This window comes from Mustelus asterias, chromosome 6 (assembly GCF_964213995.1).
Source record: "Mustelus asterias chromosome 6, sMusAst1.hap1.1, whole genome shotgun sequence".
NCBI classification, from domain to species: Eukaryota; Metazoa; Chordata; class Chondrichthyes; order Carcharhiniformes; family Triakidae; genus Mustelus; species Mustelus asterias.
In genome coordinates this window covers 8,842,161-8,868,641 of record NC_135806.1, presented here as the reverse complement: position 1 = coordinate 8,868,641, position 26,481 = coordinate 8,842,161, and the positions used below count along the sequence as shown (strand labels likewise).

At 44.3% G+C, this 26,481-nt stretch overlaps 1 protein-coding gene and 1 pseudogene across 3 annotated transcripts in view; both read right to left on the bottom strand.

Moving 5' to 3' along the window:
- Positions 1–26,481, bottom strand: part of kiaa1958 (KIAA1958 ortholog) — a 112,896-nt gene that overhangs the window by 76,354 nt on the left and 10,061 nt on the right. For all 3 annotated transcript variants that reach the window (XM_078214064.1, XM_078214063.1, XM_078214062.1), the window contains one exon: positions 9,626–10,804. In XM_078214064.1, coding sequence (XP_078070190.1) covers positions 9,626–10,769 — 1,144 coding nt within the window. In that variant the 5' untranslated portion in view covers positions 10,770–10,804. The remainder of the gene's footprint in view (positions 1–9,625; positions 10,805–26,481) is intronic.
- On the bottom strand, positions 11,585–11,761 carry LOC144495381 (U2 spliceosomal RNA; annotated as a pseudogene).

Below are 26,481 nucleotides of genomic sequence, written 5' to 3'. Positions count from 1 at the left end.
TTTGATCTGGACAATCTTGGCAGCACAGATCCCAAAGGACCATCCAAATAGGATGACTAATTAAAATCTTATCTGAAGGATAACATGCTGGCGTATCACCTTAGTAAGGTGTTTAAATCTTGAACTGAGACATTAACCTTTCGATTCAAAGGGAGATAATGCCATCACCAATTACAGCAAACCTACACTCGTGTTTACATTTTAACAGCACATCAACTGTGTACAGTATTTTAAAAATCTATCTGCACATAAATTTTTAACCATTTAAAAATAAAAGTCCACGATTGATTTCTTGATAAAATTATCCACTTTTTTTTTTGATTACTGGATTAAAACTGTTTTTGGTTTTTCAAGAAATTTGTACAGCAAATAAATGCCTAATTCTGAAAAATGGCACATTGTACCATCACACTATACAGGAGCAGACAATCCGCAACAGGTCCCAGTCTAATTCCACTACACTGTGGGGAGAAATCTCTTTGGAGATGGTTGATAATTTCAGCTTGATACAAGTCTCGTTACTAAGTCTTGCTTAAAGAGTACTTTGGAGCTTCAAGGATTTTATAAAGAGTATTTTTGAATCCCTCAATAATTAGGAAAAGTAGTAGAGTTTGCCGAAAATGTTCAAAACTTCAAAATTTACTGTTCAGATGTGGCACATTGGTCTTGGGTGAGTATATATTTGTCTAGCTCTCTCCCTTCGAGACAGAGAGGGAGAAAGAGACAGAGACAGGACACGGAGAAAGAGAGACAGGAGAAAGAGAGACAGGAGAAAGAGAGACAGGAGAAAGAGAGACAGGAGAAAGAGAGACAGGAGAAAGAGAGACAGGAGAAAGAGAGACAGGAGAAAGAGAGACAGAGAGACAGGAGAGAGAGAGACAGGAGAGAGAGAGACAGGAGACAGAGAGACAGGAGACAGAGAGACAGGAGACAGAGAGAGACAGGAGACAGAGAGACAGGAGAGAGAGAGACAGGAGAGAGAGAGACAGGAGAGAGAGAGAGACAGGAGACAGAGAGAGACAGGAGAGACAGAGACAGGAGAGAGAGAGAGAGAGACAGAGACAGGAGAGAGAGAGAGAGAGAGACAGAGACAGGAGAGAGAGACAGAGACAGGAGAGAGAGACAGAGACAGGAGAGAGAGACAGAGACAGGAGAGAGAGACAGAGACAGGAGAGAGAGACAGAGACAGGAGAGAGAGACAGAGACAGGAGAGAGAGACAGAGACAGGAGAGAGAGACAGACAGGAGAGAGAGACAGAGACAGGAGAGAGAGAGAGAGAGACAGAGACAGGAGAGAGAGAGAGAGAGACAGAGACAGGAGAGAGAGAGAGACAGAGACAGGAGAGAGAGAGAGAGACAGAGACAGGAGAGAGAGAGAGAGACAGAGACAGGAGAGAGAGAGAGAGAGACAGAGACAGGAGAGAGAGAGACAGAGACAGGAGAGAGAGAGACAGAGACAGAGACAGGAGAGAGAGAGAGACAGGAGAGAGAGAGAGAGAGAGACAGGAGAGAGAGACAGAGAGACAGGAGAGAGAGACAGAGACAGGAGAGAGAGAGACAGGAGAGAGAGAGACAGAGACAGGAGAGAGAGAGACAGAGACAGGAGAGAGAGACAGAGACAGGAGAGAGAGAGAGACAGGAGAGAGATAGAGACAGGAGAGTGAGACAGAGAAGGAGAGAGAGAGAGACAGAGAAGGAGAGAGAGAGAGGAGAGAGATACAGAAGGAGATAGAGACAGACTTTGATTTGATTTATTATTGTCACATGTATTAGTGTACAGAGAAAAGTAGAGTGCTATACAGACGAAGCATACTGTACATGGAGAAGGAAAGGAGAGGGTGCAGAATGTAGTGTTACAGTCATAAGTAGGGTGCAGAGAAAGATCAAATTAATTTAACGTAGGTCCATTCCAAAGTCTGATGGCAGCAGGGAAGAAGCCGTTCTCGAGTCAGTTGATAAGTGACCTCAGATTTTGTATCTTTTTCCCGACTGAAGAAGGTGGAAGAGAGCATCTCCAGGGTGTGTTGGGTCCTTGATTATGTTGGCTGTGCCTCCAAGGCAGCAGGAAGTGTAGATGGAGTCAATGGATGGGAGGCTGGTTTGCGTGATGGACTGGGCTACGTTCACAACACTTTGTAGTTTGTTGAGGTTTTGGACAGAGCAGGAGCCCATACCAAGCTGTGCTAAAACCAGAAAGGGTGCTTTCCATGGTGTACCTGTAAACGTTGGTGAAAGTCGTAGCTGACATACCAAATTTCCTTAGCCTCCTGAGAATGTAGAGGCGTTGGTGGGCTTTCTTAACTATAGTGTTCGTGTGGAGGGACCAGGCCAGGCTATTGGTGATGTGGCCACCTAAAACCCTGAAGCTCTCGACCATTTATACGCACGCATGCACATGTATACACACACACACACACACGAGAGAGAGAGAGAGACAGAGACAAAGAGAGGCAGATAGTGAGGGAGAAAGAGACAGAGAGTCAGGAGAGCGTGTGCAAGATAGAATGAGACAGAGAATAAATTATAGCACAAAAATAATGTCAGTGCAATGCTAAATATGGTGCTCCACACTTATATAAGCTCCATTCTGATCATGCACAGTGACAATGTAGACATTTGTTCCATACAGCCCTGACTATTGTAACCTAATTCTCCATACCCACCCCTTACATTTCCACTACTCATCAAATTGAATCTATTTCAGAAATAAGGAATTGTGCATCCAGACTGATCTCCCTTGCATGTCAGTGGGAACCTGTAGGTGTGAATTGAGAGCATCACACAAGAAAAGCATCAGCACAACGTTAATGCATTTTGGCTTGAATACTATTTTGACAACACTATAGACTAAAAAATAAAATGTTACTGTGCCAATAAATGGCCAGTATTAATATAACACTGCAAGAATATTTATCCCTCCGTTCATTCGTCTCAGGAGTTACATAAGCTAGGGTATGATTCTATGAATGAGCCTTCAGTATTTATTCAATAAATGGAAGGAGGCAGGGGAACAGAGAAAAGATCAGACAGGAATTATACTCCAGCCTCAGCCTGTCCCCACTCGAGGCAGCCTGCTTTGCAGTGGTCTGCTGGATTCAGACTATGGGAAGAAACCCTAAACAATTCTTCCCTTCCGAATGATGCTGAAGCCAAAAATACGCCCATCAATGCTCATTTAATCAAAGTTTTGCTCAGTAGCTGAGCACAGGAGGCAAACCTGAGAACCTTGTTTATTGCAGTGTCCTTTGTTTATCCTGCCATGATTCCATGTGGTTGAATACAAAAATAAAGTCCTATTCTACAGAAACAACAGCATTTCTTACAATTGTTTTTAATGGGGTTGACTGCACTGCACCAGAGATATGTACATTTTTATCCTTTCTCGAGACACGAGTCTTATTTGCCTATTGCCGAAGAGAAGGTGGTGGTGAGCTGCCTTCTTGAACTGCTGCAGTCCATGTGGTGTTGGCACATCCACAGTGCTGTTAGGAAGGGATTTTGATGCAATATAGTTCCAATTCAATGGGAATCATGGATTGAGAAGGTGCAGTTGTGGTGGATGTCGTAGATTATACGCGCTGCTGCCGTTGTGCGTCGCTGGCCAAGAGAGTGAATGTTTAAGGCGGTGGATGGGTGCCAATCAAAGCTGGCTCCCTTTTCTTGGATTGTGTCAAGCTTGGAGTCTTGTTGGATCCATACTTGCCCAGGTAAGTGGAGGGTATTATAATTACACTCCTGACTTGTGCCTTGTTGATGGTGGACAGGCTTCGGGGAGTCATATAGTGAATTCACAGTCTTTCATTTGTGCAACCTCTAATTATTTCTGTTCATTCATTCCAGTAATTAATTTGTTCAGTGCTTCTGCCCAAGTGCTTTTACATTGTTCTACTTATTCCACTAAAATGAGTGCTATTCACACTATTGAAAGCCAACCAGTTTTATAATACAGGCAGTTAATACCCCTATTAATGATCATATACCTGAGCAGTGAAAGCATTCAAATTAATAACAAGAAAATTACTTTTAAAATATGTCAACTTTAATGCCAAAGCACTGAAAATATGCTCAAACGATAAATGATTACTTCAGATATGCTGGGTGTGAAACAGGTTGTGAAAAGATCAGGCTGTTTTAATGCCAAACAAGGATGCAATTAATTTATTGTTCATCCATTTACAGAGAGACAACACAGCAACCTCAATGTGGCCCCTTTTAAATAATCTGAAATTAATTGTTACCAAGACTGGCAGAAAGTCTTCTTGGCACATTTACATAACTCCATGTTACTGAATACCTTCCCCCAATGGAGGAAAAATGCTCATGTGACAAAATAATTGGGTTTGGAAGACCCGATACAGAGGTCACAACTTAACATTCTCTGGATCTTCAGGTAGGAGGGAGGGAGATCAGAGTGCAGCTGGATGGGGACAGCTTAAAAAAAAAGGTGGACATTTATCTTCAAAGAGGATCCGGCGTCCTAAACCTAACCCTACTCCACCACAAAAAGAATCGAGAGCTGATGGCTCCAGGTCTTGCACAGCACCCAGAAAAGTAAAGTTTATTTATTAGTCACAAGTAGGCTTACATTAACACTGCAATGAAGTTACTGTGAAAATCCCCTAGTCGCCACACTCCGGCGCCTGTTCAGGTACACTGAAGGAGAATTTAGCACGGCCAATGCACCTAACCAGCACGTCCTCCGGACTATGAGAGGAAACCGGAGAACCTGGAGGAAACCCACGCAGATACGGGGAGAACGTGCAAACTCCGCACAGACAGCGACCCGAGCCGGGAATCGAACCCGGATCCCTGGCGCTGTGTGAGGCAGCAGTGCTAACCACTGTGCCACCGTGAGGGAATCTCCAGGTGCAAAGAGATGTAAGCTCTAATACAATTGGCAAAATGATGGAGGTTCAAGGGCAACCAAGCAGCCATGCTCACTTCTGGAGCCATTCTGCTCGTGAGCCAGTTACACATCAGTGCTCTGTTTAACTATGGTAGCTGGTGAGATACGGTGCTTGGCTCAGGGTCGCAAGGTAAGAACGAGCTTTAAAATCAAACTACGGCAAACTCGAAAATCAGGCACCAGGAAAGAAAAGTCCAAGTAGCCTGGAACTGAGATTAACACTCCAGTTTAAAAGCCCATAAATTGAGACTTTTAGAAGCTGCAGGAGATTCATTCGATTGCTCACACACAAAATCTGTTGCTGTCACATTTGACATACAAGTTAAATAAATAAAATACTCCTTGGGCATGGGTGTCCAAAGTTTAGGATACTCCTGACAATAATACCATTTTATCTTTATCGAAACCATGTACAGTTTAAAAATTGCTTCGAGCTGAGCAAATACATCACCAGTTGCAAGTTTAAGCAGGATTAAATTTTGGATATTAAGATGAAGCAACATGACGCAGGAACAAATAAAACAACCAACATTCAGGCAGCTGCTTTAAGAGAAAGAGGTCGCAGGAAGCAGCAAGGAAAACGAGGAGGGGTAACCAAAGTCTCATTTAAAATGGGTTTCAAGGAGGATCTTACAAGGAAAAGAAGGTGGAGGGACAGAATGCTTCACAAGGGGAATTTCACAACATCGACTGTAGTATCTGAAATCTGACTATGTTGGAAAAAAGGCAAGAGACCGGTATCAGATTAAGTCAGTTATTGGGGAGCGAGGGGGGCAGAGATAAAAGGAGATTTCTCTTTCTTCTTCACAGGCAGTCCCTTGGGATTGAGAATGACTTGCTTCCAACACAACAAAAACAAAGGGTCAACCAGACTCGAAACGTTGGCTCTATTCTCTCTCCACAGATACTGTCAGACCGGCTGAGATTTTCCAGCATTTCTGGTTTTTGTTTCAGATTTCAGCATCCGCGGTATAGAAACGTAGAATCCCTACAGTGCAGAAGGAGGCCATTCGGCCCATCGAGTCTGCACTGACAACAATCCCACTCCAGGCCCTATCCCCATAACCCCACCAATCCCTCTAACCCGCACACCCCAGGACACTAAGGGGCAATTTAGCATGGCCAATCAACCTTACCCGCACACCTTTGGACTGTGGGAGGAAACCGGAGCACCCAGAGGAAATCCACACAGACACAGGGAGAATGTGCAAACTCCACACAGACAGTTCCTGGCTTGGGTCATTGAACCAAGGTCCCTGGATCTGAGAGGCAGCAGTGCTAACCATTGTGCCCCCTCTTTTGCTTTTATTTTATGACTTGCTTCCACTCCAGTTTGATAGGTGACTGATAGTCTAATGAGACTCTGCCGAATGCGAGGCAGGTGGTGTTTGAAGGGTTGTTGGGTAATGGGGTTGTTCGAAGATTTGTGTGCTCCCTTTGATGCCTCAATGTCACCTCTGCACGCACCCGACCAAGTCTCTCATCGTGTTCAGTGTCTTCCTGAATGAGTCTTCTCCAATTTGGTCGTTCACAAGCTCGGATCACCAGGAGTCTGTGGGTATGTACGACCACCTCAGGGGTACTTTGAGGACATCCTGAAAGCATTTGCATGGTCGTCCTGGGAGTGTCCTGCTGGAACTGAGCTCCGAGGAGAGCAGTTGTTTTGGGAGTCTGGTGTCAGACGTACAAACAATATATCCCGCTCAGCGGAGCTGAATTTGAGTGCTCAGTATCTCGATGCTGTGAAAATTGGCTTGAGAGAGGGAGCTACTGTTCTACCACCCTTCTTGCCACTGGATTTCGAAGATCTTGCAAAGACGGTGCTGGTGATGCTTCTCCAGTGCTTCCAGGTGCCCGCTGTAGGTCATGTTTCCAAAGCAGATACGAGTGTGGGGATCACTGCTGTCCATTAAGCCATGAACTTAGTCTCAGATTTGCAATCCTAAAATACTCTTTTTTTCGGTTAGCCAAAGGCTGGCATATTGGAGGCAACGATGAATTCCATTAGCTATGTCTGCCTTCATTGAGAGGACGCTCCCAAGATACGGGAAATGCTCCCCATTTTCCAGGATCTCACTGTTGATCTTAATCTACGGCGGGGGGAGTTGTTGTTGTGCTGTGGGAGCTGGTTAAAAGAGAACTTCAGTTTTCCAATCGTTTAGCGAAAGGTCCATTTTTTCATTTGCTTCAGAGGTGGAGTAGACAGTGGGCTGGAGTCCAATTGGGAGCTCACACACAGGCATCATCTGCACAGTGAAGCTCTGCAACTGACGCTGGAATAAAGGAGGTTACCAAAGGTGTCCAGGGCCAAGTGGATTAGCTATGGTGAATTGCCCCTAAGCATCCAAAGACGTGGTAGTTAGGAGTTAGGTGGATTACCCATGGTAAAGGAGTGGGGTTACGGGGATAGGATGGGGGAGGGGAGGGGGCCTGAGTAAGTTGCTCTTTCAGAGAGTCAGTGCAGACTTGATGGGCAAAATGGTCTCTTTCTGCACTGTAGGGAATCTATGATTCTATGGTACCAGGAAAGGGAAGGATGAGAATATTGAAGTTGAATTACTGGGGGATTGGGAGCCAAAGCAGTTTTGTGATGGTGACCAGGATTTGACATGGGATAGGATAAGATGAGGCTAGCAGAATTCTGGAAGAGCTGAGGTTTACAGAAGACGGGAGTCGACCGTGAGATCAGTAAAGTAACCAAGTGTGGAGCCGAGGATGGTATGAATGAGCATTTCAGAAGCAGACTGGTTACATGACCAAATGGGGAAAAGATTAGTTTGAAGCTCGCACAAGGCGCCATAGACGACTGATAACTTTGGGTAGTTTTTCCCCAACCCTAATCCAACATTAAAATCAGATGGGCAAAGTGCCAATCCTTGGAATGTTCAACCCCGTAAGCTTGAAGTGTCACTAACCTCTCCCCAATGCTGGCAGCTCCAATTATAAACCCAACAGATTGCCAAATAAACAAAATCCATATCTTACACATCCCCACCCGACCATTTAATGGTCTTAACTCAAATAGGTGCAGTCCTCTTTAATAATCTACATGGGAAGGCCGAATCTAAAGCTTTTCAATACTGCGTAACCAGGGAAATTTCACACACAAGCCTAACATTCAGATTAGAAATTGCCATGCAAATCATTCCCCTAGCTTGTAGGTGCTATTTTGATAAAACCTCTATATTTGCCCCCTTTTCTCTATACTTGGGTGGTATTTTGCATAAAGATCACTTAAGTATCAGATTTGACAGTCAGCTAGAGTTTGGTTCCAACAGTCTTATCCTTCCGCACAATCTTGTCGCAATGACACTTTTAGTTGCACACATGCAAAAACTGGCCACGATATTTTAGCCAGTGCAGCTGCCTGATAATATATTAAAAACTTGTGTTAAACTTATCCTTGTTTCGACCACACTTACAATTGCTATGCACCGTTCTAGCCTCCATATCACACTGATATAGCAGCACTGGAAAAAAATTCAAAAGGTCTTGAAAGTTTATACCAGAACTGAGTGGGTACACCTATCAGTCAAGATAAGTGGTGGCCTGATAAAGGCCTTTAAACTATGCAGGAGTTCGATAGTATTAACAAAGGAAGGATATTGCAACTTTGTGGGGGAAGCCCTGGTATATTACATCCACTTCTGACTAACTGTTCCCTCTCGGGTCCCCTTCCCTAGCCCTGAAGTAATCCCTACGCGTAGTCAACCACCCAAAGATCTGAAGGCAGGGCTGAAATATCCCACAGATTAAGCCAATGTTTGGCACGCCATCAAACAGGACAGGAGTATGGTGCAAAAGCCCTCCTCTACGGAGTGAAGACACTGTCACAAGCCAGGCCAGCCTTCAAAAAAAAAAGCAACAGCTTGCCAGCTACATCTGTGATCACTTAAGCATCAGCCAAATGAAATCAGACCCCACATCTCACACAAGTTATAAAGCAATTACATTAACTACAATCTCAAACCATCTCTTCTGTATTTTCAATGCACATTTAGTGTGTTTGTTTTGGATTTACCAAAATATAAAATGGTATCGCATTAGATTACATTACCTGACCAAAGTGGCTTTAAGTTGATAAACCTGTTGTTACTCAACACCTTTCACAGAGAGCGTAATAGGAGGCAACATCGCTCCTGTTGTTGCAATACAAAACAAGTATTCACAAGGAGTAAAGAATTCTAAATGTATTAAATGGGCAGAGTTTTCCTTCAACCTAAACAAACTGAGGAAATTCCTTACCAAACAGAATTATGAGGGTGATTGACTAATTTGGGAACGGAGACAAAAGTTCACTGCTGTGTTTATTATATAAACTTCCATTTGTGAGACAGTACACATTCATATATGCAAAAATCTTCCATTTTCATCCCAACCCCTTCCCACTTAATCTGTTAATCATTAGCTTCAAGTAGCTATCCCGACGGGCGTTTCAAAATGATTCCTCGACTCTCACAAGAATACAAATTTGATCAGCTCTGCTGTTCCAGTAAATCACAGGGAATCAGCATGTTCTGCCTGGGCTTTAGGAGCTGGCCTCCACTTCGACATCATTTATTTTCCTTGAATTTGAAATCAACGCACTCGAAAATTAGATGTTCAAAAACCTTCAACCCAAATTACCCTTCATAACGCACTCTCAGTTGCAGGAACTCGTGTGTTGTCGGACTAAAATTCAAAACAGTGCTACAAAAAGCTGAGTTTTAGACCTTCTTACCGGTTGCTGATGATTGTGCACTGGCATCTTTGGCCAGAGATTGGGGCACACTCGACTGTTGCTGACTGGAGCTGACTTCAGGCTCGGCACTGATGGATGGGGATAAGGAGACCTCGCTGGAAGCCCCAGTCTTTACCGCCTGCGCCCCTGCATCTTCGGAAGCGTTCTGCTCCTCTTGGCCGGGAAGCTGGAGGGCTGACAGGGGAATATTGATCTGCTGGTTGCCTCCTGACGTACTGACCGGCATCTGGAGAACTAATTTCTGCCCGGCCCCTTGGCCGCCGTTCGGTTTCTTCTGTGAAGTTGTGCAACTCCGTCCGGACTTTGCGCCCGCCGCTCGAGAGGAGGCTGGTGGAATGCCAGAAATACCCTGCGAGTCGGTCTTTTCTGGCACGTGGCTAGCTGGAAGGAGGGCTGACGACTTGCTGGGCCCCAAATAGGAAGCAGGACCAGACTTTGAGCCAGGCCTCAACGCGCCAGATGGGCTATCTTTGTCCACAGTGATTTCTGCGTTTGTCACAATGTAATAGTCTTCAGGACCCTCCTGTTTGATCTTCTTCACAATAACCTCATTGCTGTTTTCATTAGCAAGGTGGTTTGGGGAATCCGGTAAAAGCGAAGGACCTGCTTCCCGCCTTTTCAGCGAGTTATTTTGTAGCCGGGAATCATAGTCACTATCTTCATCAGTCACCGAAGACTCGCATGCCATGTGAAACAAGTCGCCTTCATCATCATACTCTTCCACGATCTCGTCGACCTCGGAATGTTCACTGTATGAAAAGTCACAAGAATCCCGATTCCTAGGACACTCGGCCTTTCCTTTTGAGGATCTATTAAGGTATTTCTCTGCCGGGCTTTGCTGCGTCTCTGATGACATTGCGATTATGCTTGGGCTGTCGGAATTAAAGCTTCTACTGTCCTGAAAGCACATCCGGTCCTGGGAGCTTGCCCTGCAAGTAACAGCCAGTGGCCAGTGGTAAGCGTGGCCAGCACCGCAACCCCACATGGCAGTGAGGTTTCCATGGGCCCCTTCAGTCAACAAGTGCTTCAGATTTGGAATGAGGCTGCATATGGTTCCATGACTGTGAGCCCAACTGACCAGTTTGGACAGGTTTTCTGAAGACGTGTGCAGACAGTCTTCCATCTTGTTGGGACTCTTCCTTGTCAATAGTTAGTGTCCTGAAAGGAAAAAAAAGGAAAAAGGGATATCAGATTGGGCTGCTGTCACTGCACACTTAATACGACTCAAAGTGCACACATACGGATTGCATCAAACCTGTTTCAAGGGTTCATATCTAGAATTAATAACTATTTATTTAACCACCAATGGTTAATTGTGATTCAAATTAAACAGAACTACAGATTTTTTTTAAGCTATATCCGATCAAAGTCTCAACTTTACATTACAGGTGCAAGCTGACAAGATAGGCAAGCTTCTTCCTGTCTTGGGCTTGACCTGCATGATCCAAGCTGATAGGAGCAGGCATTGCACCCCCTCCAGTACCTGATCTCATTTGCATCTTAGCCAAAAGGCCTAGATGCTTTTTAAAAAAAATTGCTTCAAATGAATCACTGAATCATTGAAGTTGAATCACAGCTTGGTATGGGGCTCTTGCTCTGCCCAAGACCGCAAGAAACTACAAAAGGTCGTGAATGTAGCCCAATCCATCACGCAAACCAGCCTCCCATCCATTGACTCTGTCTACACTTCCCGCTGCCTCGGCAAAGCAGCCAGCGTAATTAAGGACCCCACGCACACCGGACATTCTCTCTTCCACCTTCTTCTGTCGGGAAAAAGATACAAAAGTCTGAGGTCACGTACCAACCGACTCAAGAACCGCTTCCTCCCTGCTGCTGTCAGACTTTTGAATGGACTTACCTTGCATTAAGTAGATCTTTCTCTACACCCTAGCTATAACTGTAACACTACATTCTGCACTCTCTCGTTTCCTTCTCTATGAACGGTATGTTTTGTCTGTATAGCGCACAGGAAACAATACTTTTCACTGTATGTTAATACATGTGACAATAATAAATCAAATCAAATCAAAAGCCTCAGTGTAACCTCATTGACTTCTATCTAGTGCAGGACAGCCAATACTACACTTGATCTTAGCCAACAGGCCAAGAAGCGAGGAACAGAATTACAGATTTGGGCTCAAACGCAAAATGAAAACAAATCACACTATTTGCGGAGTTATTTCTCCAACGTTGCTGCAACTCTCATGCATGTTCCATACTGCAGTACAATTAGACTCAATGCACCAAAATTTCATTTCATTTTTTTTGCCCACTCAGGATTGCAATTCATTCTGTGTCTTAAAGCTGTTTTTCACAAAAGATTGTGGCCCTCTCCAGCCAGTCAGGAGGGCAACAATGATCATGGGATATACCATTTTAGCTAATTACATTCCAGATTCCAATCTGTAAGCTAGTCACAGAATGAGATAAGTTCCTTTTATGCAGCTTCCTGCTGCAGCTCGGGTAAACTGAGAATGGACACCAGTGTGTTCTGCTCAAGATCAAGTCTGACCCATGGAGTTACTCCCAGCCATCCTTTTCCAAAGGCATTAAACTCCGAGCAGAATATTCCCTTAAGAAAACAAAACTGGAAAAACACACAAATCTTTTGAAAATAATTATGACCAAGCACTTTGGGACATCCTGATCCATAAAAAGAGGCTGTACAAAAGGAGGACCGTCACACATTATGCAATGAATATCCCAACTGAATCGCGGGGAATGGAAAGAGTGAGTGATCAAAAGTTATATTCTTTAATATAGGGCAGCACGGTGGCACAGTGGTTAGCACGGCTGCCTCACAGCAGCAGAGACCTGGATTCAATTCCTCGGGTCAGTGTGTGTGTGGAGTTTGCACATTCTCCCCGCGTCTGCGTGGGTTTCCTCCGGGTGCTCCGGTTTCCTCCCACAGTCTGAAAGACGTGCAGGTTAGGTTGATTGGCCATGCTAAATTGAACCTTAGTGTCAGGGGGATTAGCAGGTAAATGCATAGGGTTATGTGGATAGGGTCTGGGGGGGGATCGTGGTCGGTGCAGACATGATGGGCCGAATGGCCTCCTTCTGTACTGTGGGGATTCTATGTCTATGCTTTAAGGCCAATCATTCAATACAAAATAGCGAAAGGTATGGTGACTATATGGGCGGCACTGTGGTTAGCACTGCTGCCTCACAGCGCCAGGGACCTGGGGTTCGATTCCCGGCTTGGGTCACTGTCTGTGTGGAGTTTGCACGTTCTCCCCTGGTCTGAGTGGGTTTCCTCCAGGTGCTCCGGTTTCCTCCCACAGCCTGAAAGACGTGCTGGTTCGGGTGCATTGACCCAAACAGGCGTCGTAGTGTGGCGACTAGGGGAATTTCACAGTAACCTCATTGCAGTGTTAATGTCAGCCTTACTTGTGTCTAATAAATAAACTTTACTTTAATAATGTTCAGTAACACAGGGTCAATCTTTTAGGGATTGACAAAAAAAATACTGATACATTCTACCCATGCTAGAAAACCAACCAAGGCATGTGCAATGCCAAGGTGAATAAACAAAATCTCAGGATATCGAAATACAGACTAGACCCACAGTTAATGCTGTGAGCCTCCTGATTTGTGCATCTGCCTCCCAACCAATGTATTCGCGTCCATTATCGTACATATAACCCGGGTTTTGTCAAACAAAGGCAGACGAGTGAGAACACTCTTCTCCAAAAACTCCACATTGTTTTCTTTCATGTTTTGCATTCTTCCTTTACCCTTACAATGTACGAGATATGGGCTGCGCATTTGCCAGATGGCAATGCTTAAGAATTGTTACATGTCGGGTGCAAAATCTGTAAAAGAAAACATAGGGGATTTATGGTCTGGCAGCATCTGTGGTTAGGCAAACAGAGTTTATCTTTCGGGTCAATGCCTCTTCATCAGAACTGGGAAAAGTTAGAGATGTAAAAGGTTTTAAGTTGGTCAAATGGGAGTGTGGAAAAGAAACAAGAATGGGAAGGTCTATGATGGGCAAAACATGGGAGACAGTAAATGACAAAGTTGGAGGTGCAGAGTGAAAGGGGGTGATAACGGGACAAGTAAAGATACTACTGATGTGTCCAGAGGTGTGAATGGCAGATTAATAGACAGCTGCCGTCTAAAAGCAAATACAAGAGAAAAACAAGACCAAAACATGTAAAGAAGGAGGAAATAAAATGTGTGCAGAGATTGTTGAGTTCAATGTTGAGTCCAGAAGACAGTAAGTGCCCAATCGAAAACTTGTTCGTCATGCTTACTTTGAGTTTCATACTCTTACTGAACGTCACTACATAAGCTGCAGTTTTCAAGTTGTGGTGGACTGACTATTTAAATTGAATAGAAACCGACATGTATGTTGCTTTTGGCCCTTTTATAAAGAAGTTTCCATCATCTTACCATTCGCTCAAACACAGCATATTCTTTACAATCACAAACATTGAACAATGAAAACAAATAGGGATAAAGTATGCAAAATACTTTAATTTCCCTCACATTTCCAGTAGTGCAAGAACATCCAATCTAAATTACTTTTCCTCATGATAGCGTATAGTGCTAGACACAAAAATTGCAAAATGACAATTTAATATTTGCTTAAAAAAATACTTCTCCCATCATCAATGTTACTGTGAGGGAATTACCTCTTCCATCAAGTGGCAGTATGATAGGAACAAAGAGGTGGCCATTCATGCGCACAAGCCTGTGGCACCATTCAATTAGTTCATGGCTGGTCTGTATCTAACTACATCTATTGTCTTCATTCCATCATTCTTAACACATTTACTAAAGAAAAGAAAATCTGCCAATCACAGTTGTGAAATGTTCGATTTTTGTCAATCCCTGTTTCTTTTGAAACAGTTCTAGATTTCCTTTTGTGAAGAAGTTCCTCCTGACATTACCTCTGAAGGGCCTGGCCCTAATGTTAAGGTTCTGCCCCTTCTTCTGGACTCCTCCCACCAGAGAAAATGGGTTCTCTCCCTGGACCCCACAAAATCCTTTAGTCATCTTAAAAAACTCAATTAGATAACCCATTAATCATCTATACTCAAGGGAATTGAAGCCTAGGTTGGTCCTCTGCAGCTATCAGTTTATGCTATTTATTCTACAGACCCATGTTTTAATTTGATTAGGTCTAGTCATCAACAACTTGCCTTTATATAGCACCAATGCTTCACAGTAGCATTAACAAAATGGGGCATGAAGCCACTGAAGGAGATGGACAGGTGACCAAAAGCTTGAGCAAACAGCTAGGTTGTTTTTATTCTTTCATGGGATGTAGACGCTGCTGGCCAGGCCAACATTGGTTGTCTATCCCTGATTGACCTCGAATTCAGCAGATTGTTAGGCCACTTCAGAGGGGTAGTTAAGCGTCAACCATATTGCAGAGGGTCTGGAGTCACATACAGGCCACACTAGGTAAGGATGGCAGATTTCCTTCCTCTGACTGAACCAGATGGGTTTTTGCAATAACCAATGGTAGTTTTACCATTATGAAGACTAGTTTTCAATTCCAGATTTTATTAGTTGCATTTAAATTCCACCAGCTGCTGCCACGGTGGGATTTGAACCTGTGCCCTCAGGAGTATTAGGCTGGCCTTCCTTTGGATTACTGATTCAGTGAAATACCATTACGCCATTGTCTCCAATTTTTAATCTTGTTTTTAAAGTAGGTTTTAAACAGTGTGTTAGAAGAGGAGAAACCAAGTCAGCTCAGGCCCCTGCCAAGATTTCAATGTAAAGAATTGACAAGATGGGGCAATACCTCACCTCCATCTCACTCATGCTGCCCTCATCGCTTTCATTAGTTTCAAACTTGCAAAACCCACCCAGCTGTGCCAAGCTATTTCAGTTGACAAGTGGTCCAGGCTCAAAACAGCCTCAGGTATAACTGGGAGTGGTTCAGGGTTGGAGGAACTGAGTGTGTACACAGTGGATGGGCAAGGAGGTACAAACATTACAGCAGTGCTCTCAATCATAAAATTTACAACTACAACTTGCATTTATCCAGTCTGTTTAATTGCGCAAAAGGGTTGCACTGGAGCAATTAGCGCAGAGAATCTGACACTGATCCACATATTGGGGACTGGCGACGCGACCAAAAGTTTTAGTGAGTTACCTGGATAAGGTAGAGAGGCAGACAGGGTTTTGGGCCTGCTACCCTTGGTTCAGTGATTAAAGTCTGGATGCATAAGGGGCCCGAATTGGAGCAGTGCACGGCTCTGAAGATGTGACATATGGACTCAAAACGTTAACTCTGTTTTTCTCTCCACAGATGCTGCCAGACCTACTGAGTTTTTCCAGAATTTTCTGATTGTATCTCAAAATGGCTTTCAGACGGAGGAGATTAGAGAGAGGGGTAAAGGAACAAGATAAACGCAAGACTGAATTCCTTCACCCCACCTCCCTCAAACACAGTGTCCATAACACTGACTTCGAGATTATATCTTTTTCAAATGTTCCATCTCTTAATTCCTTTCAAGTAATATGTACTCAAGTATTGTCACATGAACAAGCTTCACTCGCAAGTCGAAATCCAAGGTCCTCAGGTTTACTTTTTTTTTAAAAAATGAATCAACAATCCAACAGTCTGTGGTCACCAGCTCACCTGAGGAACTCACTCAGGACTGACATCAGGCACAGGAATCCTTCACACTGAAAGGACAAATAGAAAAACGTACACACCTTACCATTGGTCTTTCCACAAGCTTCTGCATTCGACAACCAGCTCTGCGAATGTTTGGAATGAACATTAATCAGTGGTCAGGATGATTTATCGCACTATCCTAATCACTGATGCAGATCCCCGAGTTAAAATTCAGTCAGAGTCCACATCATTCTGGCACAGTGACAACACTTCATTTTCTAAAAAAAAAACTTTGAGCATGTTCCAGAGTTTAACCAACTCAGCAGCAAAAGGATTACAAGACACTGTCCTTTTCTCTACTTTACGCAGAAGTGGGCTGGATTAGAACTCTGGCACTAATCTCAGTGGGTTTACAGTGGAGGAATGTTGCTTTGCTGGCATGGCTGCCCTCAGTCGTTCCGAATACATACGTCAACAGCATCTCACTCTGAAGTAGAAAGTATTATGTAAGGTAGTTTCAATTAAGAGCGAGCGTATAAAAGCACCCTACACACATTGAAATCCATGCGAAGTCTCACTGAGAATATATTCAGCACACACTCCGCAACTGCATCTCTTAATTGCCAACCACTTAGGTCCGAGAGTTCCTTTCTTAAAAAGAATGTTTGGTCTCCAGAAATCTGTTCCCAGGGCCGGGAACTGGCAAACCTTAAAATCCATCAGGGTGCTTCGGTCCACTCCAAATAAACACACAGCTGATATGATCACAGAATGCACCGTCCATTCCCAAAGCATCAAATTCATGACCCTTCCCTCACCCCTCCCCCACAAAAGACTCCCAGTTATCTTGTTTGTAATGTTCAGCAAAAGCAAACACAATCCTCCGCCTGTCACGCTTCCACAGCCAGCAGCACGTTTTAGAATTCTAACCAGTTCTGTGCAAAGGAGTTCTTTTTAAATTTCGGCCTCAATAAGGCTAAATTGCTAAGTGAGCGAGTAAAAATGAGCCAGTAAAAAAAAAGTTACAGCCCAGGAATTTTCAACTGATAATCATTGGCTGGCCATTTAAAAGCAATCCCAGTGTAAGCAAACATCAAGCGCCTGAACAAACCAGTTACACATTTATCGAGAACTCAAGTAACGAAAATCCTCAGGCAAACGGTGAAACATTTACAGCCACAGGCATTGCCTAGAAGCACAACTAGGACATGTTACAAAACCGTGAGCATGAATGAGGGAAACCAACCACCTCAACATAAAACACCGCAGGCAATTCCTCAAGTTTTATAAATCACATGTGTAAGCCATACCCTGATAGATCTGTGGCAAACTTAACCCAGCAGAATTGGGGATAGTGTCCAAACCTGTTGCCAATTAATCCTGATTATTGAATTTACTTTAGTGATTTTAATAATTAAAATGGCCAATTATTATATAATAACCAAACATTCCGATATCTTGAATAAATTGGTAGAAATATACAGCCAGTAATATGTGCTCGGTGGTAGTTTAATGGACTGTATCCTGACTGGAGACTACCTTAGTCAGGTTACACTTTTCCAGTTAACCTGGTTCAATGCTCCTGGAAATGTGTCAAAATCAGGTTGAGTTGCGTACAGTGCAAAGAAAGATTTGCATTTATGTGGCACTTTTCACAAGGGGATGCACTGTGGGAGAGGAAACTGTGCTCAGCAGGGGGTTGGCTAGGGGACCAGGAAAATTAGTACATCAGCAGCAGCACCCTCACTGTAGGCTGGCTGTCACTGTACCGCAAGCCCACGGATAACCTCACGATGCTCCACTTCTCCAGCTTCCACCTTAAACACGTTAAAGAAGCCATCCCCTACGGACAAGCCCTCCGTATACACAGGATCTGCTCAGATGAGGAGGATCGCAACAGACACCTCCAGACGCTGAAAGATGCCCTCATAAGAACAGGATATGGCGCTCGACTCATCGATCAACAGTTCCAACGCGCCACAGCGAAAAACCGCACCGACCTCCTCAGAAGACAAACACAGGACACGGTGGACAGAGTACCCTTCGTCGTCCAGTACTTCCCCGGAGCGGAGAAGCTACGGCATCTCCTCCGGAGCCTTCAACATGTCATTGATGAAGACGAACATCTCGCCAAGACCATCCCCACACCCCTACTTCTTGCCTTCAAACAACCGCGCAACCTCAAACAGACCATTGTCCGCAGCAAACTACCCAGCCTTCAGGAGAACAGTGACCACGACACCACACAACCCTGCCACAGCAACCTCTGCAAGACGTGCTGGATCATCGACACGGATGCCATCATCTCACGTGAGAACACCATCTACCAGGTACACGGTACCTACTCTTGCAACTCGGCCAACGTTGTCTACCTGATACACTGCAGGAAAGGATGTCCCGAGGCATGGTACATTGGGGAAACCATGCAGACGCTACAACGGATGAATGAACACCGCTCGACAATCACCAGGCAAGACTGTTCTCTTCCTGTGGGGGAGCACTTCAGAGGCTGAATGCCCGTGACTGCTGATCTTCAGGTAAGCGTTCTCCAAGGCGGCCTTCACGACACACGACAGCGCAGAGTCGCTGAGCAGAAACTGATAGCCAAGTTCCGCACACATGAGGACGGCCTAAGCCGGGATGTTGGATTTATGTCACATTATCAATAACCCCCACAGCTTGCCTCCTGGACTTGCGGGCTATCCTGTCTGGAGACAATACACATCTCTTTAACCTGTGTTGAATGCTCCCTCCACCCACATTGTCTGTATCTTTAAGATCTGGTTGGTTGTAGGGATTCGCATTCTAATCAGTATTCTGTAACTTGATTTTGTGTCTCTGTGCCCTGTTTGAGAGCAGATTTCCACTCCATCTGACAAAGGAGCAGCGCTCCGAAAGCTTATGGTATTTGCTACCAAATAAACCTGTTGGGCTTTAAGCTGGTGTTGTTAAAACTCTTACTGTCTCTGCATATACATGAAACAGACAGCGCAGACAAAGGATGATGTTTCACTATATCTATCAACAGGACACTGCTGAATGTCCTTGTTCACAGCACCGAAACTGTAATAAAAACATGATTGAGTGACCATTGTCTGAATGGACATTCCATCCATCTACCACTAAAGATGTTACCGATGGGGCGCGATTAAACAGCTATTGTCTCGGGCCTATCTCTTTGTATCATATGCAAATAATTTACTGGTGTGCGTGACTAGAAACAATTATCTTTACTAGAAGGTGTAAGTAATGCCCTATAAAAAAGTCTATCTGTACACAATTGAGCAGAGCAGACTGGAGAAGTCTTCGGAATTCTCCAGTTCTCCGTTCCTTATCGATAAGAAGGCAATAAAGGATCGATCACTCGCGAAAGCTGCATCCAAATATCTTTCGAGCACTGACAGTTTTCTGGAAATTTGGCCAAGATGTAACCCCTCTCTTCTGGGTGAAATCTTTATGCACTGCTGGCACAAAAATAAGGTAAGGACCTTTTCCTTACACAGGTCTCTCTGCCGTCGGTCTCCTATGTGTGACTCTGCTATGAGTGAAGGGCTCTGCCATAGCCAGTGTCAACATTTTACAGGTCAAATGGTTCAGGAGTAAATAGTGCCCAGGGGACTGGGGTTAACTCCCCCGCTCTTCTTCAAGAGCCAATGATTCCCCTCACTGTCAACAGCCACAGGGATTTTATTCGTCATCACAAAGCTTTGTAAATAACAGAAACGGCATTGTCAAAGAATAGAAGAATCATAGAATCATAGACTGCAGGAAGCCACCATTTGGCCCATCGAGCCTGCACCAACAACAATCCCACCCAGACCCTATTCCCGTAATCCCACATATTTACCCTGTTAATCCCCCTGAAACTAAGGGGCAATTTAGCGTGGCCAATAACCCAACATACCCAACCCACAGCATGTGGACTGCAGCGTTTCAAGATGGCAGCTCACCACCACCTTCTCAAGGGTAGCTAGGGGTGGGCAAAAATTGCTGGCCAGTATTTTATTCACAAATGAATAAAAAACAGGATTCTCTATTCAGCAACTTTCCCCAATCAATTTAGACCACTATTTAACTACAGTACATAGTTACAACAGAACATTCTAAATTGCTGAGGGCTCCGATTAATTCACTCAGCAAACAACCCTAACTGTTGATTTGGGTAAAATACACTCTGGCTAGCATCAAATGTAAAGTTTTAAATCACATTCACATTACATGAATAGCAAAAGCTCAATTTCAGTAAGTAACTGGAAATGCCTTGCTGAAATTGCTTGTGCATGAGGTCACAAAAGATTTTATGCTGCCAGGTTTAGTTTTAAATGATCTATTACGATCGCAAATATACCCAAAATCCTTCAATCCTTACTGGGAAAAAATGTTACGCTTGCAAATCAGCTGTAAAAATATTCCAAGAAGCCAACTACTGTTTGCTTGAGAGTTTAGTCATCAGGTCTCCTCAATGGTTTCTGTTAGATCTACATCTCATCAGCCATGGCTCAGTAGATAGCACTCTCGCCACTGAGGCAGATGGCTCACAGAACCTTTATAGTGCAGAAGGACGCCATTCAGCCCATTGAGTCTGCACTGACTCTCCAAAAGAGCACCTTACCCAAGTCCACCCTCTCATCCTATCCCCATAACCTTGCCTGATTGAGGTTTCAAGCTCCATGCCAGAGATTTTAGTACAAAATCGCAACTGACACTCCAGTGCAGCACAGAGGGAGTACTGCACTGTCATAGAATGATAGAATCCCGACAGTACAGAAGGAGGCCATTCGGCCCATTGAGCCTGCACCAGCTCTCTGACAGAGTACCTTACCTCTCCGCCATCCTATCTCCGTAACCCCATACATTTACCATGGCTAATCCAACTAACCTACATGTCTTGGGACACTAATGAGCAATTTAGCATGGCCAATGCACCTAACCCACACATCTTTGGACTGTGGGAGGAAACCGGAGCACCCGGAGGAAACCCACACAGACATGGGGAGAACGTGCAAACTCCACAGAGACAGTGACCCAAGGTCAGAACTGAACCTGGATCCCTGGCACTGTGAGGCAGCAGTGCTAACCACTGTGTCACCGTGCTGTCAGATGTGCCATCTTTCAGAGAGGATTTGCCTGTCCCCTCAGATGGATGTAGAAGAACCAATGGCACTAATTTGATGAAAAGGCTGTCAATTTTATCTCTCTTCACTGAAAAGAGATTATCTGATCAGTGCTGCCTGTGGGAGCTTGCTGTGCACAAATCGGCTGTCATGTCTCTCTACATCACAATAGTGAAAACGCTTCAAAAGTACTTCAATGGCTTTGAGACGTCCCAAGGTTGTGAAAGGGACTTCAGAAATTAAAGTTCCATCAATCTACATGGTGTAAGTTTTACTTCCCAAAAACATTGAAGCCGTATGTCATAACTGGTGCCCAATGTTTTTCCTACATTTTATAACTTGGTGCTATACGAACAACAGTAATCAGAACTGAAGGCCAGAGAGACATGGGAAGTGTGTTCTACTCGAACGCCAAATGATCCATCAGTTAATATGTGGCTGGTAATGGTTAAGAGAGCGCTTTTGGTCATTACTCTCATCTCTGAACAGTGTTAGAGGATCTTTCCTGCCCAGAAAGACAGCACCTTAATACCACTGCATGTACGAGTCAGCCTAGGCCTGGTATTGGACTAGAACCTCCAGCCTTTTACTCAAGTGTAAGAGTATTGTTACTGAGCCAAGCTAACACTTACTTACAACGTCTGGCAAAGATTAGTTACTAACCTAATTTCCCCACTGTGCTGCCTGCACCAGTTCAGTCCTTGGTGCAATGAAAGTCATGGGATGGGTCCTCAAACCCTTTCATCCGCAGATCACTTAGGCGGGACACAAGACCCAGCCCACCCATTTTCATTTGCCACCACAAAAATGCTCATCAGAATTCATGGGAAGAATGGCGCTGCTTTTGGTGAAACTTCAATAAGTCGATGTCTGGTTCCAAGCTGGAGAGCTTCAAGCCTCATTCGGGGCCCCAAAGCTCAGCTGATTCCTCTTTCCTTTCAGCTGCTCAAGTACTGAAAATCCAATCTCACAGCTGTCTGTTGTAACGCTAACACAAATCTTGTTTCCAGAGCTACTTTATTGTTGCTCGCAGTTTTGATGACTTGTGACGCGCACTTGGAAGTTAGTCTGATTTGGTTTTGTTTATTATTGTCACATGTATTAAGATACAGTATTGTTTCTTGCGTGCTATACAGACAAAGCATACAATTCATAGAGAAGGAAAGGAGAGAGTGCAGAATGTAGTGTTACAGTCATAGCTAGGGTGTAGAGAAAGATCAACTTAATGCGAGATAGGTCCATTCAAAAGTCTGACAACAGCAGGGAAGCAGCTGTTTTTGAGTCGGTTGGTACATGACCTCAGACTTTTGTATCTTTTTCCCGACGTCTGGTTGCCTGATGTCGCGCAAGTGTCAGGGGTAAGAGTCCTGGGGGTCTCTTGTCTGGCCATGGCTGTGACTTTGCAAACCTGCAAACCACTTGGGGAAACCTTGCACACCACACTGCGAGAACCACGGCCATATGGTTTTACAGAGTTCAGTATGATTTTCCTTAAGCAGAAATAGCAGGGTGAAAAAGAAAAATCAAATTTTACTTGGAACAAAGAAAAGTACAGCACAGGAACAGCCCCTTCGCTTCTCTTCTCCCCCCCCCGCCCCCCCCCCTTAATCATGATGCCCTAACTAGACTGAAAAAACCTGCTGCCTTTACTCGATCTGTATCCCTCTATTGCCTCCCTATTCATGTATACATCTAGATACCTCTTAAATGTTGCTAATGTGCCTGCTTCCAACACCTCCTCTGGCAGCACGTTCCAGGCACCCACCGCTCCCTGCGTGCAAAACTTCCCCCGCACATCTCCCTTAAAACTTTCCCCCCTCTCACCTTGAGCCTGTGCCCACTTGTAATTGACACTTCCATCCTGGGGAAAAAGCCTCTGACTATCCACCCTGTCTATGCCTCTCATCATTTTATATACCTCTGTCAGGTCTCAGCCTCTGTCTTTCCAGTGAAAACAGTCCTAGCTTATTCAACCTCTCCTCATAGTCAATGCCCTCCAGACCAGGCAACATCCTGGTGAATCTTCGTTTGCACTCTCTCCGAAGCTTCCATGTCCTTCTGGTGGTGCAATGAACTTGCAATGAAAAAGCATTTTAAACAATGTGGCATGGGAGAGGGGAGAAAATCAACCAGAGAAACTTTCCGAACGATCAAACTACATGCTTCAGCCACTAAATTAAACAGTGATTGTCCACATTATTTTAAAGTGACTCAACATTAGCTCTGGGCCATTGCTTACAATTGTATCTTATACCTGTTAACCAACTTGTTGACAAGCACTTGTGTGTATTAAACTCCTTGGAGTTTAGAAGGATGAGGGAGGGGATCTTATTGAAACTTGCAGGATATTGTGAGGCCTGGATAGACTGGATGTGGAGAGGATGTTTCCACTAATCGGAAAAACTAGAACCAGAGGGCAGAACCTCAGGCTAAAGGGACGCTCCTTTAAAACAGAGATGAGGAGGAATTTCTTCAGCCAGAGAGTGATGAATCTATGGAACTCGTTGTCGCAGAAGGCTGTGGAGGCCGGGTCATTGAGTGTCTTTAAGACAGAGATAGATAGGTTCTTGATTAATAAGGGGATCAGGGGTTATGGGGAAAAGGCAGGAGAATGGGGATGAGAAAAATATCAGCCATGATTGAATGGCAGAGCAGACTCGATGGGCCGAGTGGCCTGATTCTGCTCCTATGGTCTTAGTAAGAAGTCTCACAACACCAGGTTAAAGTCCAACAGGTTTATTTGGTAGCAAATACCATAAGCTTTCGGAGCGCTGCTCCTTCGTCAGATGGAGTGGATATCTGTTCTCCAACAGTGCACAGAGACACAGAAATCAAGTTACAGAATACTAATTAGAATGCAAATCTCTACAGCCAGCCAGGTCTTAAAGGTACAGATAATGTGGGTGGAGGGAACATTAAACACAGGTTAAAGAGATGACGAAGGGGCAGCGCTCCGAAAGCTTATGGTATTTGCTACCAAATAAACCTGTTGGACTTTAACCTGGTGTTGTGAGACTTCTTACTGTGTTCACCCCAGTCCAACGCCGGCATCTCCACACCTATGGTCTTAAGCAGGCTAGGTTGCTAGCAGAAATTAATTGCAATCCAAGAATTTACTTTCACATATATATTGACTCTTATTTACATAAGCACTATGATATCCTTCTACCCACAGGAAAAGATTCAATTTAAACAACATTCTCATTTAAATAAATATATTTATGGCATAATTTACTGGCCCACTGAATACTCCACGTAAAACAAACCCCATTCAGGATGCTGGCAAGTATAATAAGCTCTTAACATGTTGGCTTGCAACTTTCCCAAATTCAAGTTAATTTGAGGAACCCAAAAAGGACATAATACTAACCTTCACTCCTGAGTAAGGCTGACTGTTCCTGTGTTTCTCTGAATCTGAAGAAACTTCTGAAGGTAACGGTAAGGACGAAAGAAACCAAGGGAGGAACTTTAAAGTTGCCTATCCTCACAGTGACACAGTGGTTAGCACTGCTGCCTCACAGAGCCCGGGTCCCAGGTTCAATTCCAGCCTCGGGTCACTGTCTGTGTTTGCACATTCTCCCCGTGTCTGCGTGGGTTTCCTCCGGGTGCTCCAGTTTCCTCCCACAGTCCAAAGATGTGCGGGTTAGGTTGATTGGCCATGCTAAACTGTCCGTTAGTGTCAGGGGGATTAACAGGGTAAAATGCGTGAGGTTACGGGAATTAGGCCTGAGTTGGATTGTGGTCGGCGCAGACTCGATGGGCCGAATGGCCTCCTTCTTTACTGTGGCGATTCTATGATTCTGCCGTAAGGAAATTTGAGAGTCTGACACCAGAAAAGGAAGGATGGCCTCAAATTTCACGATTAATTCTTGCTCCCCACACCTGCCAAAAAAAAAACTCCCAGCTTAACCACAAACTGGACTGAAAAAGTAAAGGTTGCAGAACACCAAGGTCAACTGACCCAAGGCACGGCTTCCAAAGTCCATGTTTGATGCACATCAAAGAAAATTAAACCTGCCTGAACGGTATGTGCTATCAAGATCCTTGTTACAAAAGTCTACCGTACAGTCCACAGCTTGGGTTGTGCATAGGCACCCATTTGGAAAGTACTAACCTTAAACTCTCTCACTGATTCTGCCTTCAACCACACCTGGAATTTCACCGATCTGAAGGTTCTTAAAAAACACAATTGTCCTGTGGTACTATGAGCAGCACGTATTCCTCTGGTGTCACACTGCTCCTCTTCTCTGACGCTGTGTTCATTTTCAAACTTTTAAATTGAGAATATAATGAGACCAGATGCCATATGCAAAGTGCCTGGTAACTGGCAGGTGGCAGTGGTATAGGGTTAGCAGCAGTCGAAACTGCACTAGACACTAGATAGAATTTAAACTACTCAGTGATATTCTGACCGCATGGCACAATCGTATCATGCCTTGGTTCAGGTTACTGCAATGCACAAGCACCACATCCCTTCACTCCGCTTCCCTGTGACATTCTGCTCACCGTGACCCAGACATGAAATAAGCATCATTTATAAACCTGTAAATGGGGCTCTTACAATAGTCAAAAAGGGAGGCAAGTGATTTAATTAGCACTTCATCGCTCAGAGAGGACGTTTGAAGCTGGAGGATAGTCAAAACTGTGTGGGTATAATTAGCCATTTTATCTCATGCAACAGTGCACTTGTAGGTCTACAGATAGGTAGCACTTGATTTAATTTCTTTAAAATAGGGAATGACAAAGACTCCATTCTCAGCCCCAACGCGATACCACCGAGCTTCAAGTTAACTCCATTTCATTGAAGACATTCTAATCAGCTTCCTACACGCTTTAGCAAAATGATATGGTGCTGCTTGGATATTCAAGCAGCCCGATGTCAGAATCCTCAGTGGAAGGGGATGGTAGCTTTATCCAAACATTTCTGCTCCACGCACTGTGTTGGGTCGTACAGATTTAATTGACTTACACCCACCACAGCAGTTAATAAAGGCAGTTATTCTACAAAAGGATAATAAATGGTTGACAATGTGTTACAAAGCAGTAATTCAACTGAATGGGTTTGACTGAGCTGCAAACTGACAACACAGTCAGGTTTATGATGATCCAAACAACTGCACGGTCAGGTTGCTCTTTAA